A 19215-nucleotide genomic window follows, 5' to 3' on the forward strand; every position below is an offset into this window, starting at 1 on the left:
ACCTTTTTGCATATTTACATTTCTCCGTTGCTGTGCTTTGAGTGCTTCCAACTGCCTGCTGCCTGTTATAGTCACAACTAAAAAATCTCTGTACGTAGTAGTTTTTAATATCTTATTTTGTCATCTTTTATTTTCCAAAATGAAACTAAAAATATGAACTTTTTATTACACTTTGATGCTCACCGACAAATTGCTTGCCAGAAATATTGCCATTTACCAATGTTACCAGTTTGCATTTTACACACACATATATATATATATTTTGAAACGGAGTTTTCGCTCTTGTCGCCCAGGCTGGAGTGCAGTGCTGCAGTCTCAGCTTACTGCAACCTCCGCCTCCCAGGTTCAAGCAATTCTCTTGCCTCAGCCTCCTGAATAGCTGGGATTACAGGTGCCTGCCATCAGCTCCAGCTAACTTTTGTATTTTTTTAAAAGAGACGAGGTTTCACCATGTTGGCCAGGCTGGTCTCAAACTCCTGACCTCAGGTGATCCACCCGCCTTGGCCTCCCAAAGTGCTGGGATTACAGGCGTGAGCTACCATGCCTGGGCTTATTATTATTATTTTTTAATAGAGACAGAGTCTTGCTGTGTTGCCCAGGCTGGTCTTGAACTCCTGACCTCAAGTAGTCCTCTCACCTTAGCCTCCCAAAATGTTGGGATTACAGGCGTGAGCCATTGTATGCAACCTGTATTGTAATAACTAGTAATTCTAGGGATTTCGCTGTTGTTTCTTTATGGGTAAAGTATGTGTTCATTCCCTTTGAATTTTTTTTTTTTTTTTTTTTTTGAGATGGAGTCTCACTCTGTTGCCCAGGCTGGAGTGCAGTGGCACAATCTCGGCTCACTGCAAACTCCACCTCCTGAGTTCACGCCATTCTCCTGCCTAGCCTCCTGAGTAGCTGGGACTGCAGGTGCCCGCCACCACGCGCGGCTAATTTTTTGTGTTTTTAGTAGAGAGGGGGTTTCACTATGTTAGCCAGGATGGTCTTGATCTCCAGACCTTGTGATCCACCCGCCTCGGCCTCCCAAAGTGCTGGGATTACAGGCGTGAGCCACCGCGCCTGGCTGAATTTTTTGTTAAATGAAATGTAGGAAATTAATATAGCTATAAAAGTTATTTACATATTTTGATAAGCCTTTATATTTATCATACATCTTTTTTCCTGATATCATCTTTTTGTTGGTTTCATTTTGTTATACAGGCATTTTTAATTTGGTAAATTTGAATCCATCTATTGTTCCAGAGATCTTACTTAAACATTGTACAACCCCTGCATTTTCTTTTAATTAAAAAAAAAAAAGTTCACATCTTTGAATCACATAGAATTTATTATGGTGTTTTGTGAGAGGTATGAATTTAAAGTTTAAAGTTCATATTATCTAATTATCCATAAATTATCCCTAAAATGGTTGCAACATGTATTGTTGCATTGCTACTATTTGTCAAATATACTACCTTTAAATAATGTGACTCCATATGGAACTATATATTACTTAGATCATTGTAGTAATGAAGGTATCATATGGAAAAACTTTGAGGATGCTGCCAAATTGTAGCCTAACACTTGAATTGTTTAATGGAAAAATGAAAATAAAAACAAAATAAAACAAAGGAAAGCAATGAAAGGAATCATTATGAGATAAAAGCAATAATGAATTAGAAATTAATAAATATAAGCCCTTGTTCTTTGAAAAGATAAATGTGATTTTAGAAATGAGAAGTGGCATTTAAGTAAACATAAAGAAAACATTTAAAAATTAATGTTACCTATAAAACTTTATGCTAATAAATTTGACAATTTCCTACAAATAAAAGACTTTTTAGAAAAAGATAAATTATGAAAGTTGACTTCATAAGTGAATAACCATGCAATAATTTGAAACGTTCATCAACAAACTGGCCTCAAAAAAAAAACAAAGTGTAGGAAAAGAAGGTGCTAATCTCAGACACTCTTATGGGTAAGCTCTTTTAAACTGCTAAAGAACAGATAAATCTTATTCTGTTTAAACTATTCTAGAACATAGCAATAAATAGAAAGTGTCACAGTTTATCTTATGCTAGAATAACTGATTAAAAACAAACAAACAAAAACCACAATAACTGAAAAGATGACTCAGAAGAGAATTACCAACCAATCCTTTTTTTTTTTGAGACGGAGTCTCACTCCATCACCAGGCTGGAGTGCAGTGGCATGATTTCGGCTCACTGCAACCCGTCTCCCGGGTTCAAGCGATTCTCCTGCATCAGCGGTCTCAATCTCCTGACCTTGTGATCCACTCATCTCGGCCTCCAAAGTGCTGGGATTATAAGCGTGAGCCGCTGTGCCTGGCCTACCAACCAATCTTAATATCAACACAGCTATAAAAAATCCTAAAGGAAATGTTAGCAGGGCCGGGCACAGTGGCTCACGCTTTTAATTTCAACACTTTGGGAGGCCAAGGCTAGAGGATCACTTGAGCCCAGGAGTTCAAGAACAGGCTGGGTAACATAGTTTTTGTTTGTTTGCTTATTTGTTTGTTTTGAGACAGAGTCTTGCTCTGTTGCCCAGGCTGGAGTGCAGTGGCACAATCTTGGCTCACTGCAACCTCCACTTCCCAGGTTCAAGCAATTCTTGTTCCTCGGCTTTCTGAGTGTCTGGGATTACAGGCACGTGCCACCATGCCCAGCTAATTTTTTTTTTCTTTTTTTGTATTTTTAGTAGAGTCGGGATTTTACCATGTTGGCCACGCTGATCTCAAACTCCTGACCTCAGGTGATCCGCCTGCCTCAGCCTCCCAAAATGCTGAGATTACAGACATGAGCCACCACACCCAGCCAACCCTGTCTCTTTTACCAAAAATTTGAAAATTAGACAGATGTGGTGTTGCATGCCTGGAGTCCCAGCTGCTTGGAAGGCTGCGGTGAGACTTGAGTCCAGAAGGTCAAGGTTGCCCTGTAATCCCAGCACTTCGGGAGGCTGAGATGAGAGGATCACTTGAGCCCCGGAGTTCGATACCAGCCTTCTCTCTACAAAAGAAAAAAAGAGAATTCTTACACCATGAAGAAGTAGGGTTTATGTCATAAACGTGAAGTATATTCATAATAGAAAATCCAAAAAGGCTGAAAGCAATCATACCAAAGCATTGACAACGTTTATGTGAAAATGATGGGTTTATGAGTGGTTTTAGCTTTTTTCTTTGTGTTTATATGTATTAATAATTTCCAGATTTCCTACAATTAATATGAATTGCTTGTGTTTTTAGAACAACAAAAGTAGTATGGAGGTCATTTGATTATTCTTGCCTTGATATATACTTTAAAACCTAGTGGTTGAATTACCCTAGGTTTAACTTACCTCCTACTTTTAACCATTCATTGCAATTTTTAACTTATTTTTCTGTATAATTATACTGTCTCTGAATCAAGTTCTATGTAGCATTTTGCTAGAACTGTAATTGTTATTATGTTAAATATGTAAAATGTAGACTATAATCCTGATCAATATATTCAACCAGGAAGTGACTACATCTTAACTTTGTCAGATTATTCTTTTATGTCTCTCCTGCGGATTTTATTGTTTATGTTTTTATAAATTCTTATAAATCTCAAGTTTATTATTCCTGAATTATTTAATGATTTCTATTGTTTTTATTAAAAGTAGATGTCTTTTAATATCATCCCTATCATCGTGTGATTGACTTTTAATTTGATCAGGAATGATTTTTTAGACTTATCGGATAATATGTGATCTTGCTAATTTTATGGTTTAAATGTAACAAGGATTTAATAATTTTTTCTTAGTTGCTAAACATTTTTTCACCCCAAATTTACTGAAACTATATATTATATTTTTCTTAGAGTAATGGTAGTAACAGGGGTGAAGATGTCTTTTGTGATCCTGAAGATGAATGGGAACCCGACATTACAGATGCACCAGTTTCTTCACTTTCTAGAAGGAGGTAAAGACATTTTTGTTACTGGTTTTCTTGCTCTTTGTGTGTGCATGCGTGTGTGTGTGTGTTTGTGTAAATTGTATATCATATGTATTATTTCCTTATTTTAAGAGAACCATTGTCGTGATAGATGTCTGGACAGGAAACCCAGAACTATAAGAGGAATAATATGTTATTGGTCAAATTACAGCACTTAGGGCATTAAATTGTTTATTAGTCAGTTAGAAGAGAAACCAGATTTTCAGTGTTTCATCATATAAGTCTTAAGAGCAACTTAGAGCAGCATAAATTAAATTTTCCATAAAAATGAACAGTATTTATTACTTTTAAATTATTTTCTCTGGCCGGGTGTGGTGGCTCACGCCTGTAATCCCAGCACTTTGGGAGGCCGAGGTGGGTGGATCACGAGGTCAGATCGAGACCATCCTGGCTAACACAGTGAAACCCCGTCTCTACCAAAAATACAAAAAATTAGCCCGGCATGGTGGCAGGCACCTGTACTCCCAGCTACTCGGGAGGCTTAGGCAGGAGAATGGCATGAACCTGGGAGGCAGAACTTGCAGTGAGCCGAGATCGCTCCACTGCACTCCAGCCACTGCACTCCAGCCTGGGTGACACAGTGAGACTCTGTCTCAAAAAAAAAAAAAAAAAAATTACTCTTTCTCAAGAACTTGACATATTCTATGATATTTTCTTGTAAGTTACAGAATTTTAAATGCAGTAAATCTAGTATGAACTCCACAAAAGAATAAATCACAGTAATAGACAACTTCTATATATGACAAATGTTGCTTATTAACTCAAAACATGAAAGACCTCCATAGTGAATAATAGATGCTTTTCAAGGAAAAACTAGTTCTGCTTAGACCTCAGATGCTTAGATTATAGAGAGGCAAAATGGTATTATGGAAAGGCCTTGGAGCCAATTTAGCCTCCTACTTTGGTTTGGTTTTTAAGCAAGTATTTCTTTGATGACTACTGTCTGCTATGCCCTGAGGAAGCAAAGATGAATACAAAATACCCTCTGTCCTGAAAGACCAGGAATTGAGGAAAGTAGAGGCAGGAGCAGTTGATAAAAACCTGAACTGAGGCTAGACAGAAGGATTTTAAATGCAGCGAAGAGGAAAGTTGAGTTTTATACATACTCAGGATGCAGAATCAATAGGATGCAGAGACTGGTTGTGGGGCTGAAGGTGTGAGGGGTGCAAGGATGACTCCTGGTTTTAAATTGGGTGACTGACTAGAGGAAAGTCGTGTTGCCTGAGATGGAGCGTTTAAGAGGAGTTTAATTTTGAACATGAAGAATTTGAGATTCTCAGGGGACATCCAGGTGTATATTTGGGTTTAGAACTTTGGTGGATGGAGCTGGGGATTTTCAAGATGTAAGGGTCAATAGTATTTATCTGTCAGCAGAAGCATCATTGTTATTAAGAGCATTTATTAAATGCTTACTAAGCCTTATCTCACCTAGTACACACCACAAACCTATGAAGTAGATACTGTCATTACCCTCATTTTACAGATGAAGAAACTGAGAATTTAGAGAGGCTAAGTGACTTGTCCAAAGTCACAGAGCTGACACGAGGAAGAGCCATTACTCAAATCCAAGTTTGGGTGACTCCAAACTCCTGATTTTCTTAACTGCTATGCCATATCGCCTCTCCATTGTATATGAAAGAGTAGCATCCTTCTGTTTAAGCTAATTGTTTTTTGTTTTCTTAAACTTCATTGCCTTCAGCTGCAGATCAAAATCCATTTGGGTTTCTAAATCATTTTAGGCCTATAGCCTTGTTTTTGACTTGGCTTATTTTAAACTCATTTATGATTTTCCTCAAAGAGATGAAACTATTTTATAGCAACTTTCCCCCATTATTTCTGCTTTATTGGTCACATGGTAACCTCTAAGCTATGGTAAGGAATTGCTAGTACATAACAAGCATTATCCTGAATGAAATACAAAGCATATCTTTTACACAGAAATGAGCTCCTTGAGTGTAGGGAACATGTCTGTATCCCCCTACAATATAGCGTAGCAAAAAGGTCACAAGCTCTGATATCAGGGTCCTGGGTTCTAATCCATGCTCAATGTAGTCATGTACAGGTGACATTACATCCCTAGGCTTCAATTTTCTCATCTATAAAATGAAGACAGTAATATATATACCTACTTTACAAGGATTTACTATTAAGATTAAGTGAGGTCCTATGTATAGAGCAGCTGCTGCTCCTGCTACTTCTATTATGACCACCATGACTGACAACATCGGACTGATAGTGGCTATGTTGCAGAGTTGTTACGAGGATTAGAGATAGTGCATATAAAGCTCCTATTACGGTGGGTGGGCATTCAATAAATGGCAGCTCTGATTATTATTGGATGCTTAATATATATTGAATAAGATTAAATCTTAGAATACAGAGAAGCTATGATTTGTGTCCAGTATCAGTAACAGATGGTAATATCTTCAAGTGATTTGTCTTGAGGACTTGACAGAGTTGGCCCTTTGGCACTGAAGTGAGCTAAATATGGTCCTTAGGTGAAATTGGGTAGATAGAGCTTAAGATATTTAAGCCAACCTAGAGTAACCCAAAAATTTAAACCAGACGAATAAATTCATCAGAGAATGATTTATGAATATCTTTGGATTTTAGGATTACTAGTTTTGTATTATTTTTATTATAAACAGATTTAAACTTTGTATATTTAGAATTGTAAATCACAATATGACCATTAATAATGAGCATTAAACTTTTAGCCTACTGGGGCTGGGTGCGGTGGCTCACGCCTGTAATCCCAGCACTTTGGGAGGCCGAGGTGGGCGGATCACGAGGTCAGGAGATTGAGACCATCCTGGCTAACATAGTGAAACCCCGTCTCTACTAAAAATACAAAAATTAGCTGGGCGTGGTGTTGGGCGCCTGTAGTCCCAGCTACTCGGGAGGCTGACGCAGGAGAATGGCGTGAACCCAGGAGGCAGAGCTTGCAGTGAGCCAAGATCACGCCACTGCACTCCAACCTGGGCGACAGAGCGAGCCTCCGTCTCTAAAAAAAAAAAAAAAAAAGACTTTTAGCCTCCTGGATGTTGGTAATTTACATCTTATTTTCTGTTGACTTTTAAGTTAATAATTAGGGAATCAGCAGAAATTTAAAATGTTACCAAAAATCAAAACATCTCAACGTTTTCTAAGATTTTGAAATTGGATGTTTTCATTTCACAGAGATTTTTGGGTACTTCTATAATTTAAAAGTATCATATTTTTAAAAAACGAATTGCTCTTAGTCTGAGACCTTGTATATGAAGTTTCAGCCTTGTAAGAATGTTTATGACAGAATTCCAAACTCTGAGAATGCCTGCAGGTAATGGAAACACTGACAGATTCTTAATTATAGAACTTCTACTGGGCAATGATATGTCACAGTCGTTCTGCAATAAAATAGACTGGTTTGACTGTCTATAAATTTTGATATATACTGTTGACAGTTAAAAGTAAATTTCCCTCTGAGGTTAAGTAAAAACTCTTTGAAAGGAATATGACAAGCATTTTACTTGGGTTTAAACATTGTTTAACTATGATATTGTTGCAAGAATAACTGTTTTCCTAGTTTAGACTTGCTGTAATAATATACTCTTTTTTTCACCCCTAAGTAGAAAAACTGCAATATTTGAGAATTGATATTTCCTTTCCCTTTTATCAGTCCTATTTCTGTGTTTTTCTTGTAGGAGTTCACGGGGGAAATTTTATATTTGAAACATTTAGGCTACTAGTGATAGAATGCTTTGGCTTAATTTTTCAACAAATAGTATTTTTCTTTGAGTGGCCAACTGTAATAGAGAGTTCTGTTAGGAAAAATACTTCAAAGGATCCACTGAATTTAGATCTAGATCACTGCTCTGTTAGTTTCATTGACACAGGAATTGGAGTTTGGGTTTAGAAAGTTTATAGATGAATGGCAATATGGAGGTAGGCTGCTTTCTCCAGTAGCAGAAAGGGTAGCCTCCATTTTCAAGAAGCAAACAGAAAGAAAGAAAATAACAGCTTAGGCAGCCAAGCAAACTCAAAGCAGAAATTGGGGCTTTTTTTTGTTTGTTTGTTTTGTTTTGTTTTTTGTTTTTTTGAGATGGAGTCTTGCTCTGTCGCCCAGGCTGGAGTGCAGTGGCATGATCTCCGCTCACTGTAAGCTCCGCCTCCCGGGTTTACGCCATTCTTCTGCCTCAGCCTCCCGAGTAGCTGGGACTACAAGCACCTGCCACCACGCCCGGCTAGAAATTGGGGCATTTTTATAGGCTGAGGAAAAAGAGGTCAGCAAAAAGAGCAACTGGAGATAGAAACATTTCTTCCATTTGTACCACTGCTGCACTTCACAGGTATTATGCTTTGTACACAGTGTAGCAGATACCTACTTAAATGTGTATTTACCGAAATCACTTCCCTGTTTAAAATCTTTCCTTGAAACATTGAGTACACATGGACACAAAGAAGTGAATAATAGACACTGGGGCTTATTTGAGGATGGTGGGTGGGAGGAAGGTGAGGATTGAAAAACTTTTAATACCATCAGGTATTATCCCTGTTACCTGTGTGACAAAATTATCTGTAGGCCAAACCCCCACAGCATGAAATTTACCCATGTAACAAACCTGCACATGTACCCCTTGAACCTAAAATCAAAGTTGAAAGAAAATAAATAAATCCCAACTCGGCCACTTAAAAAAATAAAATAAAATCCCTCCCTGGATAATTTGCTCAGGATAAAATCCAAGCTTTATTGACATACAAAGACCACCTCAAGCTGGTCCCTGTGCACCTCCCAGCTTAATCCCTTGCTGCTCTCTCTCTTACATCATAGGCCACAGTCCTTCTGAACCTCGTTTTGTTCTTCGCATGTACACTACTTTCATTTATCAGGTCTTCCTGGTGTTTGTGTCTGAGACACTATTCCCTGCTTCCCAAGCCTGCCCTCTGTTTGGTTAAGTTTTACTTATCCTTGAGGGTTACTGCTCCAAGGAGGCCCCCCGACTTCTTGGGCCAGGTCAAGTTCTTTTATAGAATCTACCACAACACTCTATGCCTTCATCACATTTATCACTTTATTGTAATTATTTGCCTAATTTATCTCTTTCGTTCTGGACTTTAAGCCTAGTGAGCCCAGAAACCATGTTTGCCATATTTTACCACAATATCCAGAGCCTGCAAATAGTAGTGCTCAATAAATACTTATTCTATTTAATTAACTATCTGCCTAGAACAGTGCCTGTAAATAGTAAAATTCTTGCTCAATTAACCAAATGACTTTTTCCTTTGATGAAAATTTTTAATGAAAAACACACATATGAATGTCCATTTTCTTTAGAGAACTTATAAATATTCTTAATAATATTATTCCATGTGGTATAGAACTGCTAATCTTATGGTTTGTCTTTTTTCAGGAGTAGGAGTTTGATGAAGAACAGAAGAATTTCTGATTGTTTACATGACATACAAGTCCATCCAATTAAGAATTTGCATTCTTCACATTCATCAGGTATTTTTTTCTTCACATTTTCTGTATGGCGAGAAAAGCACTGAGTCCTGGTTCTACCATTACATTTTTTCTTATCCGTGTGCAAATCATTTCATTTCCTGGAAGCTTCTGATTCCTCTGTAAAATGAGGAGGTTGGATCAATGACCCCTTCCACTTCAAAAATTCTGTGCTCTGTGATTTATTTCAAAGCCTTTTAGTAGAGTAACTAATTCAAATGTGGAAGATGTGTATGTTCCAAAATGTAGGAGAATATTATTTACTTCCTTACAAGTGAAACAAAGCAAAGTGCAGCGGATTATGTATTTTATTCTATCATTTGTGTGAGGAGGAGAAAAAAGAAGATGTGGACACAGATGCTTGTAAATGATAAGATCTCTCTGGAGAACTACACCAAAACCCCAAAGTGCTGGTTGTACATGGGAGCTTGGGGATGGAGACAGGACAGGAAGGAAGGCACCCTTTTCACTGCATACCCTTTGGTTTCTTCTGAATTTTGCATAATGATCTATGTATCATCTATCCCAAAATTATTTTCAATTTTTTTTTAAAAAGTTAAGGCATTATTCCTCTGAATAATTATTTTTTACCAGTATTTATTATAATGTTATTTTAAAATGTAGGAAGAGAGGATACACTGTAAATTTTATATGTGTAACTACCTGTAATAATTACAATTTAAAAATTACTACCTGCTGGGCTGGGCACGGTGGCTCACGTCTGTAATCCTAGCACTTTGGGAGGCCAAGGTGGGCGAATCACCTGAGGTCAGGAGTTCAAGACCAGCCTGAACAACATGGAGAAACCCTGTCTCTACTAAAAATACAAAATTAGCCGGGCGTGGTGGCGCATGCCTGTAATCCCAGCTACTCGAGAGGCTGAGGCAGGAGAATCGCTTGAACCTGGGAGGCAGAGGTTGTGGTGAGCTGAGACGGCACCATTGCACTCCAGCCTGGGCAACAAGAGTGAAATTCCATCTCAAGAAAAAAAAAAAAAAAAAAAATTACTACCTGCTAACAATAGACTACTATGCAGCAATAAAAAAGAAGGAATGACTGATTCACACAATAACTTGGATGAATTCCAGAAACATAATGTTGAGTGAAAGAAGCCAGATCCAAAAGAGTATATATACTACATGATTCCTTTTATATGAAGTTTAAGGACAGGTAAACTAAACTATGGTGACAAAAGCCAGAGTAGGTTAGAATTGAATAGTGGTTACCTCTGTTGGGAGTTAGTAACCGGGAAGAGGAAACCTGTTGGGATGCGATGGTGGAAATGTTGTATACATTGAGCTAAGTGGGGTTTACAGACGTACGCATATATAAATCAGCTGTACACTTAAGATATATGCACTTTACAGTACACATATTATACTTAGTAAACAAAAATTTTAAAATAATTATGTAACATAATCTATTTGATGAAGGTTCTAATGGAATGAGTAGCCATAAAAAGTATTATATCTCATCTTGACTTTAAATTTTAGAAATTAGGGTTTCTTTTAGGAAGATAATTATGATCCTACTACTTATTTAATCTAAGGTAGATTAAAATATGCTGTGGGTTTTTTATTTACCAGCAAAATAAAAAGATATATATCTGTGGTAGCAACTTATTTATTCGGTATTATCTGAGTAAGATATAATTTTAAGGGAAGCCAGAGATAGAAAAGGTCTTTGCTTATTTGTGGTTTTCAAAGACAGAAATGGAAACGCACATGTGAACTTAGTAGGACCCCGTCTGGGCAGCTGTGAGTGGTGGAAGGGGGACCAGGCCTGGGGGTGAGGGGCTGTACCCCAGTGTCTACCACTTTCCAGCTTTGGGAAGTTGAGCAAGTATCTTAACTTCTAAAATTCAGGGCCATATATTTTACTGTATTTTTGCAGTTCTTTCTAAAATGTTTTTGTTGGATTTTAGAATGCATTAATACAATTATCTTCTTAAATAGAGAATATATAGTTAACTCTTCTCGATGACTCTACTATAGTCATTATCATCATAATCATATTGAGTCATCATTACCCTACTGTAGCTTTGGGTTTTGTAACTTTTCTTTTTTCTCTTTACAAACCAAACTCTTACCTTTGTTCTAGTTTTTTAATATTCCCCACCCTATGCCTTTATTCTACCTCCTTTTAGTTTGCTGCTTTTAAGCACCTATGAAGTAGACCAGAAAACTTAATCTTGTCTATTAAATAAGAATAATTATACTCAATATATTAGGACTCCAGGATAAAGTTATTTCCAGAGGCTCTGAATGAGTCAAGCTTCCCATTTATTTCTGGTTTAGACAGTGCTTAGAAAATCCATCTCTCAGAGATGTGCTGTATTAACTGTAGATAATCAGTTGGTTTTAGCCTATCTTGATTGTAGTATACCTCAAAGAGAAACTATTATAAAGTAGAAGTACTGAGACATTACCTTTTTTGTTTTTTTTGCAACAGAGTTTCACCCTTTTTGTCCAGGCTGGAGTGCAATGGCGTGATCTCGGCTCACTGCAACCTCCTTCTCCCAGGTTCAAGCAATTCTCCTGCCTCAGCCTCCCAAGTAGCTGGAATTACAGGCACCCAGCACCATGCCTGGCTAATTTTTCATATTTAGTAGAGACGGGGTTTCACCGTGTTGGCTAGGCTGGTCTTGAACTCCTGGCCTCAGGTGATCCACCCATCTCGGCCTCCCAAAGTGCTGGGATTACAGGCATGAGCCACTGCACCCGGCTGAGACACTACTTTTAATGTAGTTTATCATTGCCTACTTTTCTAGTTTATGAATCCAATTATATTTCTCATTTTATGTAACTGTCACTGTTTTCATCAATTACAGTTCTTTAGGGAAAATTAATCCCACCAGACATAGTGGTACATGCTTGTAGTCCTACCTACTGTGGAGGCTGAGGCCAAGGGATTGCTTGAGCCCAGGAGTTTGAGGCTCACTGTGCTATGATCACGCTTGTGAGTAACCACTGCACTCCAGCCTGGGCAACAGAGCAAGACCCTGTCTGTCTCTCTCTTTTTTTTTTTTTTGAGACAGAGTCTTGCTCTGTTGCCCAGGCTGGAGTGCAGTGGTGCCATATCGGCTCACTGTAACCTCCGCCTCCTGGGTTCAAGTGATTCTTCTGCCTCAGCCTCCCGGGTAGCTGGGACTACAGGTGTGTGCCACCACGCCCGGCTAATTTTTTTGTATTTTTAGTAGAGATGGGGTTTCACCATGTTAGCCAGGATGGTCTTGATCTGCTGACTTCGTGATCTGCCTGCCTCGGCCTCCCAAGGTGCTGGGATTACAGGCGTGAGCCACCGTGCCTGGCCCAACCCTGTCTCTTAAAAAAAAAAAAAAACAAAAAAAGAAAGAAAAGAAAATTAATTCCTACCAAAAAGTAAAGAAAGAGATTAAACCAATGGTTAAGTGGGATATTTGGATTCTCTATTGTCTCATAGTACAGTCAGGGAGCTACTAAATCTATGGATTGATGCTGTTGAGAGGTTAATTGATCCATGAATGAAATTGTGTTTTCACTTTAGCATATAGAAATTAGGCTGAATTGAAATAAGTATAGCCTACTTTGAATTTATTGATCAGTGATCCTTTAATATGCTTGCATTAAAACATTTGTTTGAAAGTATTATGCCTGAACATTTTTGGAAGAGCAATAGTATACGAATAACATTTGCAAGCAGCAGAGGGGTTGTTTCTGAAGAATTAACATTATGGAGCACCCTGGAAATCAACATATGCAAGTATAGCATGGAAGATATACTTCCAAGTACAGCATAGCATACGATGTTATATATACTAATAGTTTTGTTTTTCTAATTCCGCAAGGAACACAAAAATGCTTTGTTGTTGTAATACATTTAAATAATGCAGAAGTGCATAAAGATCCCTTTTTTTAAAAAAGAAAGTATTATTCCTGAAAACAAGGCTTAAAATGGCTATTTTCTGTTGATGTAGGTTTAATGGACAAATCAAGCACTATTTACTCAAATTCAGCAGAGTCATTTCTTCCTGGAATTTGCAAAGAATTGATTGGTTCTTCATTAGATTTTCTTGGACAGAGTTATGATGAAGAAAGAACTATAGCAGACAGCCTAATTAATAGTTTTCTTAAAATTTATAATGGGCTATTTGCCATTTCCAAGGCTCATGAAGAACAAGATGAAGAAAGTCAAGATAACTGTAAGCAATCTCACTGCTTTTGTTAACTCACATAAATGATTATTTTCCGCACGTTGCACTTTGTTTTGAATAATTATTTGGCACATCTGGCATGCATCTTTTAACTGTATTAAATGTTTTAATGATGATCATATATGAGTTCTTTTATTTGGATATTATTTCATCCAGTAATTTTTCTTCTTCTTTCAAAGTGTTTTCTTCCGATCGAGCAATCCAGTCACTTACTATTCAGACTGCATGTGCTTTTGAGCAGCTAGTAGTGCTAATGAAACACCGGCTGAGTGATTTACTGCCTTGTACCAACGTAGCAAGACTTGAGGATGAATTGAGACAAGAAGTTAAAAAACTGGGAGGCTACTTACAGTTATTTTTGCAGGTAAATTGATTTGCTTATTATCATTTGAAGGATTCATTTAATAATTATTTATTGGCTTTCTACTGTCTATATCTTCCCCAAAATTAGCTCTGTATGATTTTCAAAAGTACATTCTATTTTGAAGTCCTGAGACTGTGGTTGTCTGTGATTGATTTATTGAACAAAGACTTACATGGCTCTCTATGTATGAGTAGTTCTAAGTGATTTACAAATATTAACTCATTTAATCCTTATAACAACCCCAGCAGTGGGCACTGTTATCACCGTCTTGTAGATGAGGAAATGGAGGCACAGGGAAAATAAATATACCATCCAATGTTACCTAACTAGTAAATGACTGAGTTGGGTTTGGACCCAGGCCCAGTTCATGCTCTGCCATTATACCATGCTGGCCCTCAATAAGGGATACTGGGAAGAGAGACAGAGTCTTGCTCTGGGTATGGGATTGGGTTTCAACTCAGACTGAATTGGCCACAATCCTGCTGACATAGAGACAAGGAAATAATTTTGTTTTCCTGCTTATCTTGTATCAGATAAGATTAGGTTTGGCTGTAAGAAGAAGTAAGATGAAAGCTTATTCTCTCTCACATAAAATCTAGATGTAGTCACAGTGGCTCTGATCCACAGAGTCCTCAGGATCCAGGCTCCTCCCAGTGGTCCTCTCCACCATGCCCCAAGTGTAGCCCCTGATTTCATGACCCACCATGGAGGAGCCCCATCTGAGCTCAGTGCAGCAGGATGGAAGGAGTGGTGAGAAGGATAGGGCAAAGTTTGCCTTTTTTTTTTGAGTCTCACTCTTGTCACTCAGGTTGGAGTGCAGTGGCGCGATCTTGGCTCACTGGAACCTCTGCTCCTGGGTTCAAGTGATTCTCCTGCAGCCTCTCGAGTAGCTAGGATTACAGGCACCCATCACCATGCTCGGCTAATTTTTGTTTTTTTAGTAGAGATGGGGTTTCACCATGTTGGCCAGGCTAGTCTCGAACTCCTGACCTTAGGTGATCCGCCCCACCACCCCCGCCAGCTTCCCAAAGTGCTGGGATTACAGGCGTGAGCCACCATGCCCGGCTGAAGTTTGCCTTCTTTTAAGGGAGGTTTCTGGAAATCACTGTATGCCACATCTATTTATATATCTGGCTAGAATTTTATCATTTGACTACATCTAGCTGCAAGTATCATGAGGAAACGTATTTTTAAAAAAAATTCTGGACACCTATGTGCCAAGTCAAAAATCAAGGGATCTGTGGAAGAAGTGGAAAATTGATATTGGAGAATACTTAGTCATCTACCATATTAACAAATTCCTTCATAAAAATTCCTTGATATACAAAAGGAGCAGATAAGAAATTAATGGCTGAGTATGGTGGCTCAAGCCTGTAATCCTAGGACTTTGGGAGGCTGAGGCAGGAGGATCAGTTAAGCCTGGGAGTTTGAGACCAGCCTGGGCAACATAGCAAATAATAACAAATATCCAACTTGTTAGATACTTTGTCTCTAAAAAAAATAAAAAAAATCAGCCAGCTGTGGTGGCACGTACCTGTGGTCCCAGCTACTTGGGAGGCTGAGGTGGGAGGATTGCTTGAGCCAGGGAGTTCGAAGCTACAGTGAGCCGTGATTGCACCACTGCACTCCAGCCTGGATGACAGAGTGAGACCATGTCTCAGTAATAATAACAAAAAATAAACAATTTAATAAAAGAAAATACTAAGAGGGTTAGATTTCACTTTTAAAAAAGGATAATTAGACCGTGTAATAAAATGTTCTAGAACACTTGAACAAATTTTATGTTATAGTGTCCACCAAAAGACTTTCCACATTCTGTTATTGTAGTAGAATTTTTGTTGTGTCAAATACTTCCTGAATGGGCTATTTACTAGCTGGGATTTGGAAATCTTTAACTGATCTAACTAGTAAACTTGAAATCAGATGATTGTTTTTAATGTCTGTTGTTCTCCCTCAGGAGGATTTTCTAGGTCTCCCCAAGACTTGGTTAGGCACGTGTCTTATTTGCTTCTCTAATAACCCTAAACTTCACCCATTATGACTTCTAATATAACATCCTATTTATAAGCCTGTACATCTCAATGGAGAGTTAGCTCTAAGAAGGTAGAGGACAGTGGGTGTCTTTTTTCACAAGGCCCCATTATGTGATAGATGTTCGGTTGGATACTTGTTATTGAATTAATTATAAATTCATATGGGATGAAGGATGACTTTGGATATAGGTAATGAGGAAATAGGATGACTAAGACAAGGGGTGGGGGATGGTGGACTACAAACAGGTGTGGATGAAGTAGTAGATGAAGGACAATTTCTGACAGCATAGAACCATGAAAATGAAAGGTAGGATTGGCCAGAGGGCAAAGCTAGAGAGCCAGAAGCGAAGGGTCTGACATAAGTTTGAGCCTAGAAAAGGAAGCTTGTTGAAGGATGGTCAGTTGCTTAGTTGCTTAGATGCTTAGTTGGCTCTCAGATTTTAGAGGCAGTACTAGAATAGTGGGAGAACACACACAAAACAAAAACTTACTACTGGCACTTGAAAAACTGATGTATGAACCCATGCTAAATTAGTTGTGCATCCTTGGGCAAACTGCTTAAATTTTTGAGTCTCCTGTTTCTCACAGGAAAATAAAGCTAGAAATGCCTACCGGGCAGGATTGCTGTGAGGATCAGATGAATTAATGTTATAAGAATGTCTCTCTTAGAGTAACTGGTGTGTAGTTTCTTTCCTTTTCATTTTCTGAGAAGAACATTTTGAACTGAACTTGTGGGTTTCAACTCATAGCCCTGTGGGAAATCTTATACAAGGAATCAAGGATGGAGAGACCAGGTGACTTGGAGGGGAAGTTAGATTAAGCTCCGGAGAGACTTGTGTTAAGCTAGCAAACCTGAATTTAGTGACTACACTTTCTACTAAGTATGGTTTGAGAATCCTTTTCTTGTAGCAATACAATTAGCATATTCCCCAAGGCAGGCCAGGAGAAATATTTTGAAGAGACACTACAGGGGGCAGGTAACAGAAAGAAGAAAAGCTGAAGAGAAGCTTCCTCATTCCTTTTTTATATGTGTACTCTGAATGCATGTGGGAAGTCTTTTGTTTGAAGATGTTTGGGTGTTTTTTCACCCCTTTTGCTTCCCCTTCCTCTCCCTCTTGATTCCCTTTCCTCTGAGAAAATCATATCTTTATTAACTGTTAGATGGTTATCAGAACAGGAAAAGTTCAGATGCAAAAGAGCCACCCTTCTTTTTCTTTCTTTTGGCTTTTACTTATTAATTCTGTCTTATATGTACTTAATTTTGTACTTACCTTATGTCTCCTATTAGTGTGTAAGGTCTTTGAGGGTGGAGACTATATCTTACTCATTTTATCACCTTTAGCAGCCACAGATGTTTTCTGGTTCTGACTGAGACATTTATGAAGTGAGATCACTATATCAATAAATGCAGAATTTATTTTCTCCAGATGATTTTTCTTTTCTTTTCTTTTGAAAATCAGTGAGACAGAGTCTTGCTCCATCACCCAGGCTGGAGTGCAGTGGTGTGATCTCGGCTCACTGCAATCTCTGCCTCCCAGGTTCAAGTGATTCTCCTGCCTCAGCTTCCTGAGTAGCTGGGACTACAGGCGCCCGCCACCACATCTGGCTAATTTTTGTATTTTTAGTAGAGATGGGGTTTCACCATATTGACCAGGCTGACCTCGAACTCCTAACCTTGTGATCAGCCTGCCTTGGCGTCCCAAAGTGCTAGGATTACAGGCGTGAGCCACCATGCCCGGGACATTTTTCTTTTCTTTTTTTTTTTTTTTTTTTTTAAGATGGAGTCTTACTCTGTCACCCTGGCTAGAGTACAGTAGCACGATCTCAGCTCACTGCAACCTCTGCCTCCTGGGTTCAAGCAATTCTCGTGCCTCAGCCTACTGAGTAGCTAGGATATAGGCGTGTGCCACTATGCCTGACTAATTTTTGTATTTTTAGTAGAGACAGGGTTTTACCATGTTGGCCAGGCTGGTCTTGAACTGACCTCAGGCGATCCACCCGCCTCGGCCTCCCAAACTGCAGGAATTACAGGCGTGAGCCACTGTGCCCGGCCCTTATCTTTTCTTTACCACCTGTTATAATCTCAAGTATCTGATACACTTGTCCATTTTTATCTTACAGGGATGCTGTTCGGATATTTCATCAATGATAAAAGAGGCTCAAAAGAATGCAATCCAAGTTGTACAACAAGCTGTAAAGTATGTGGGGCAGTTAGCAGTTCTGAAAGGGAGCAAGCTACATTTTCTAGAAAACGGTAACAATAAAGCTGCCAGTGTTCAGGTAATTTAGCAATGTTAGTTTAGACAGACTTCATCTGAGGGAACATTAGACTTTTGATAATAGTACAGTACTAAACATGGCAAGTTCTTTTTAAGTTTTCAAAATAGCTTGTACTTTTAGTAGTTTTGCAATAAGATTTAAAACTGTTTGGGCCGGGTGTGGTGGCTCATGCCTGTAATCCCGCACTTTGGGAGGCCAAGGCAGGTGGATCACTTGAGGTCAAGAGTTCAAGATCAGCCTGGCCAATAGGCGAAACCCCCGTCTCTACTGAAAATACAAAAGTTAGCCAGTCATGGTGGCCCATGCCTGTAATCCCAGCTACTCAGGAGGCTGAGGCAGGAGAATCACTTGAACCCAGGAGGCAGAGGTTACAGTGAGCTGAGATTGCACCAGTGCACTCCAGCCTGGGTGACAGAGTAAGACTGCATCTCAAAAAAAACCCAACAAAACCAAACAAACAAAAAAACTGTTGTAAATATATTGGATTATTTTGCAAACCTTATTTTACCTTTTGGATCCTTAATTTGATGCTAGTTATCTACCGTGGAGGGTTTTCTCAGCCAATCAACACATGAAAAACCCTGTAATACCAGATAATTTGTATCTGCTTGCTTTCACTATTTATGCTATTGAAAACATTGTATTATATTAGAATGCTGCTGTGTTCTGGCTGGGGGCGGTGGCTCACGCCTGTAATCCCAACACTTTGGGAGGCCAAGGCTGGTGGATCACCTGAGGTCAGCAGTTCAAGACCAGCTTGGCCAACATGGCGAAACCCCATCTCTAATAAAGATACAAAAATTAGCTGGGTGTGGTGGCAGGTGCCTGTAATCCCAGCTACTCAGGAGGCTGAGATAGGAGAATAACTTAAACCTGGAAGGTGGAGGTTGC

General features: G+C 38.8%; 1 protein-coding gene across 4 annotated transcripts in view; it reads left to right on the forward strand.

Moving 5' to 3' along the window:
* Positions 1–19215, forward strand: part of KIF14 (kinesin family member 14) — a 68923-nt gene that overhangs the window by 41174 nt on the left and 8534 nt on the right. For all 4 annotated transcript variants that reach the window (XM_032137061.2, XM_032137062.2, XM_032137063.2 and 1 more), the window contains 5 exons: positions 3840–3940; positions 9364–9458; positions 13411–13635; positions 13827–14011; positions 18166–18324. In XM_032137061.2, coding sequence (XP_031992952.1) covers positions 3840–3940; positions 9364–9458; positions 13411–13635; positions 13827–14011; positions 18166–18324 — 765 coding nt within the window. The remainder of the gene's footprint in view (positions 1–3839; positions 3941–9363; positions 9459–13410; positions 13636–13826; positions 14012–18165; positions 18325–19215) is intronic.

The sequence above is a fragment of the Hylobates moloch genome, unplaced genomic scaffold (assembly GCF_009828535.3).
Source record: "Hylobates moloch isolate HMO894 unplaced genomic scaffold, HMol_V3 SCAFFOLD_18, whole genome shotgun sequence".
NCBI classification, from domain to species: Eukaryota; Metazoa; Chordata; class Mammalia; order Primates; family Hylobatidae; genus Hylobates; species Hylobates moloch.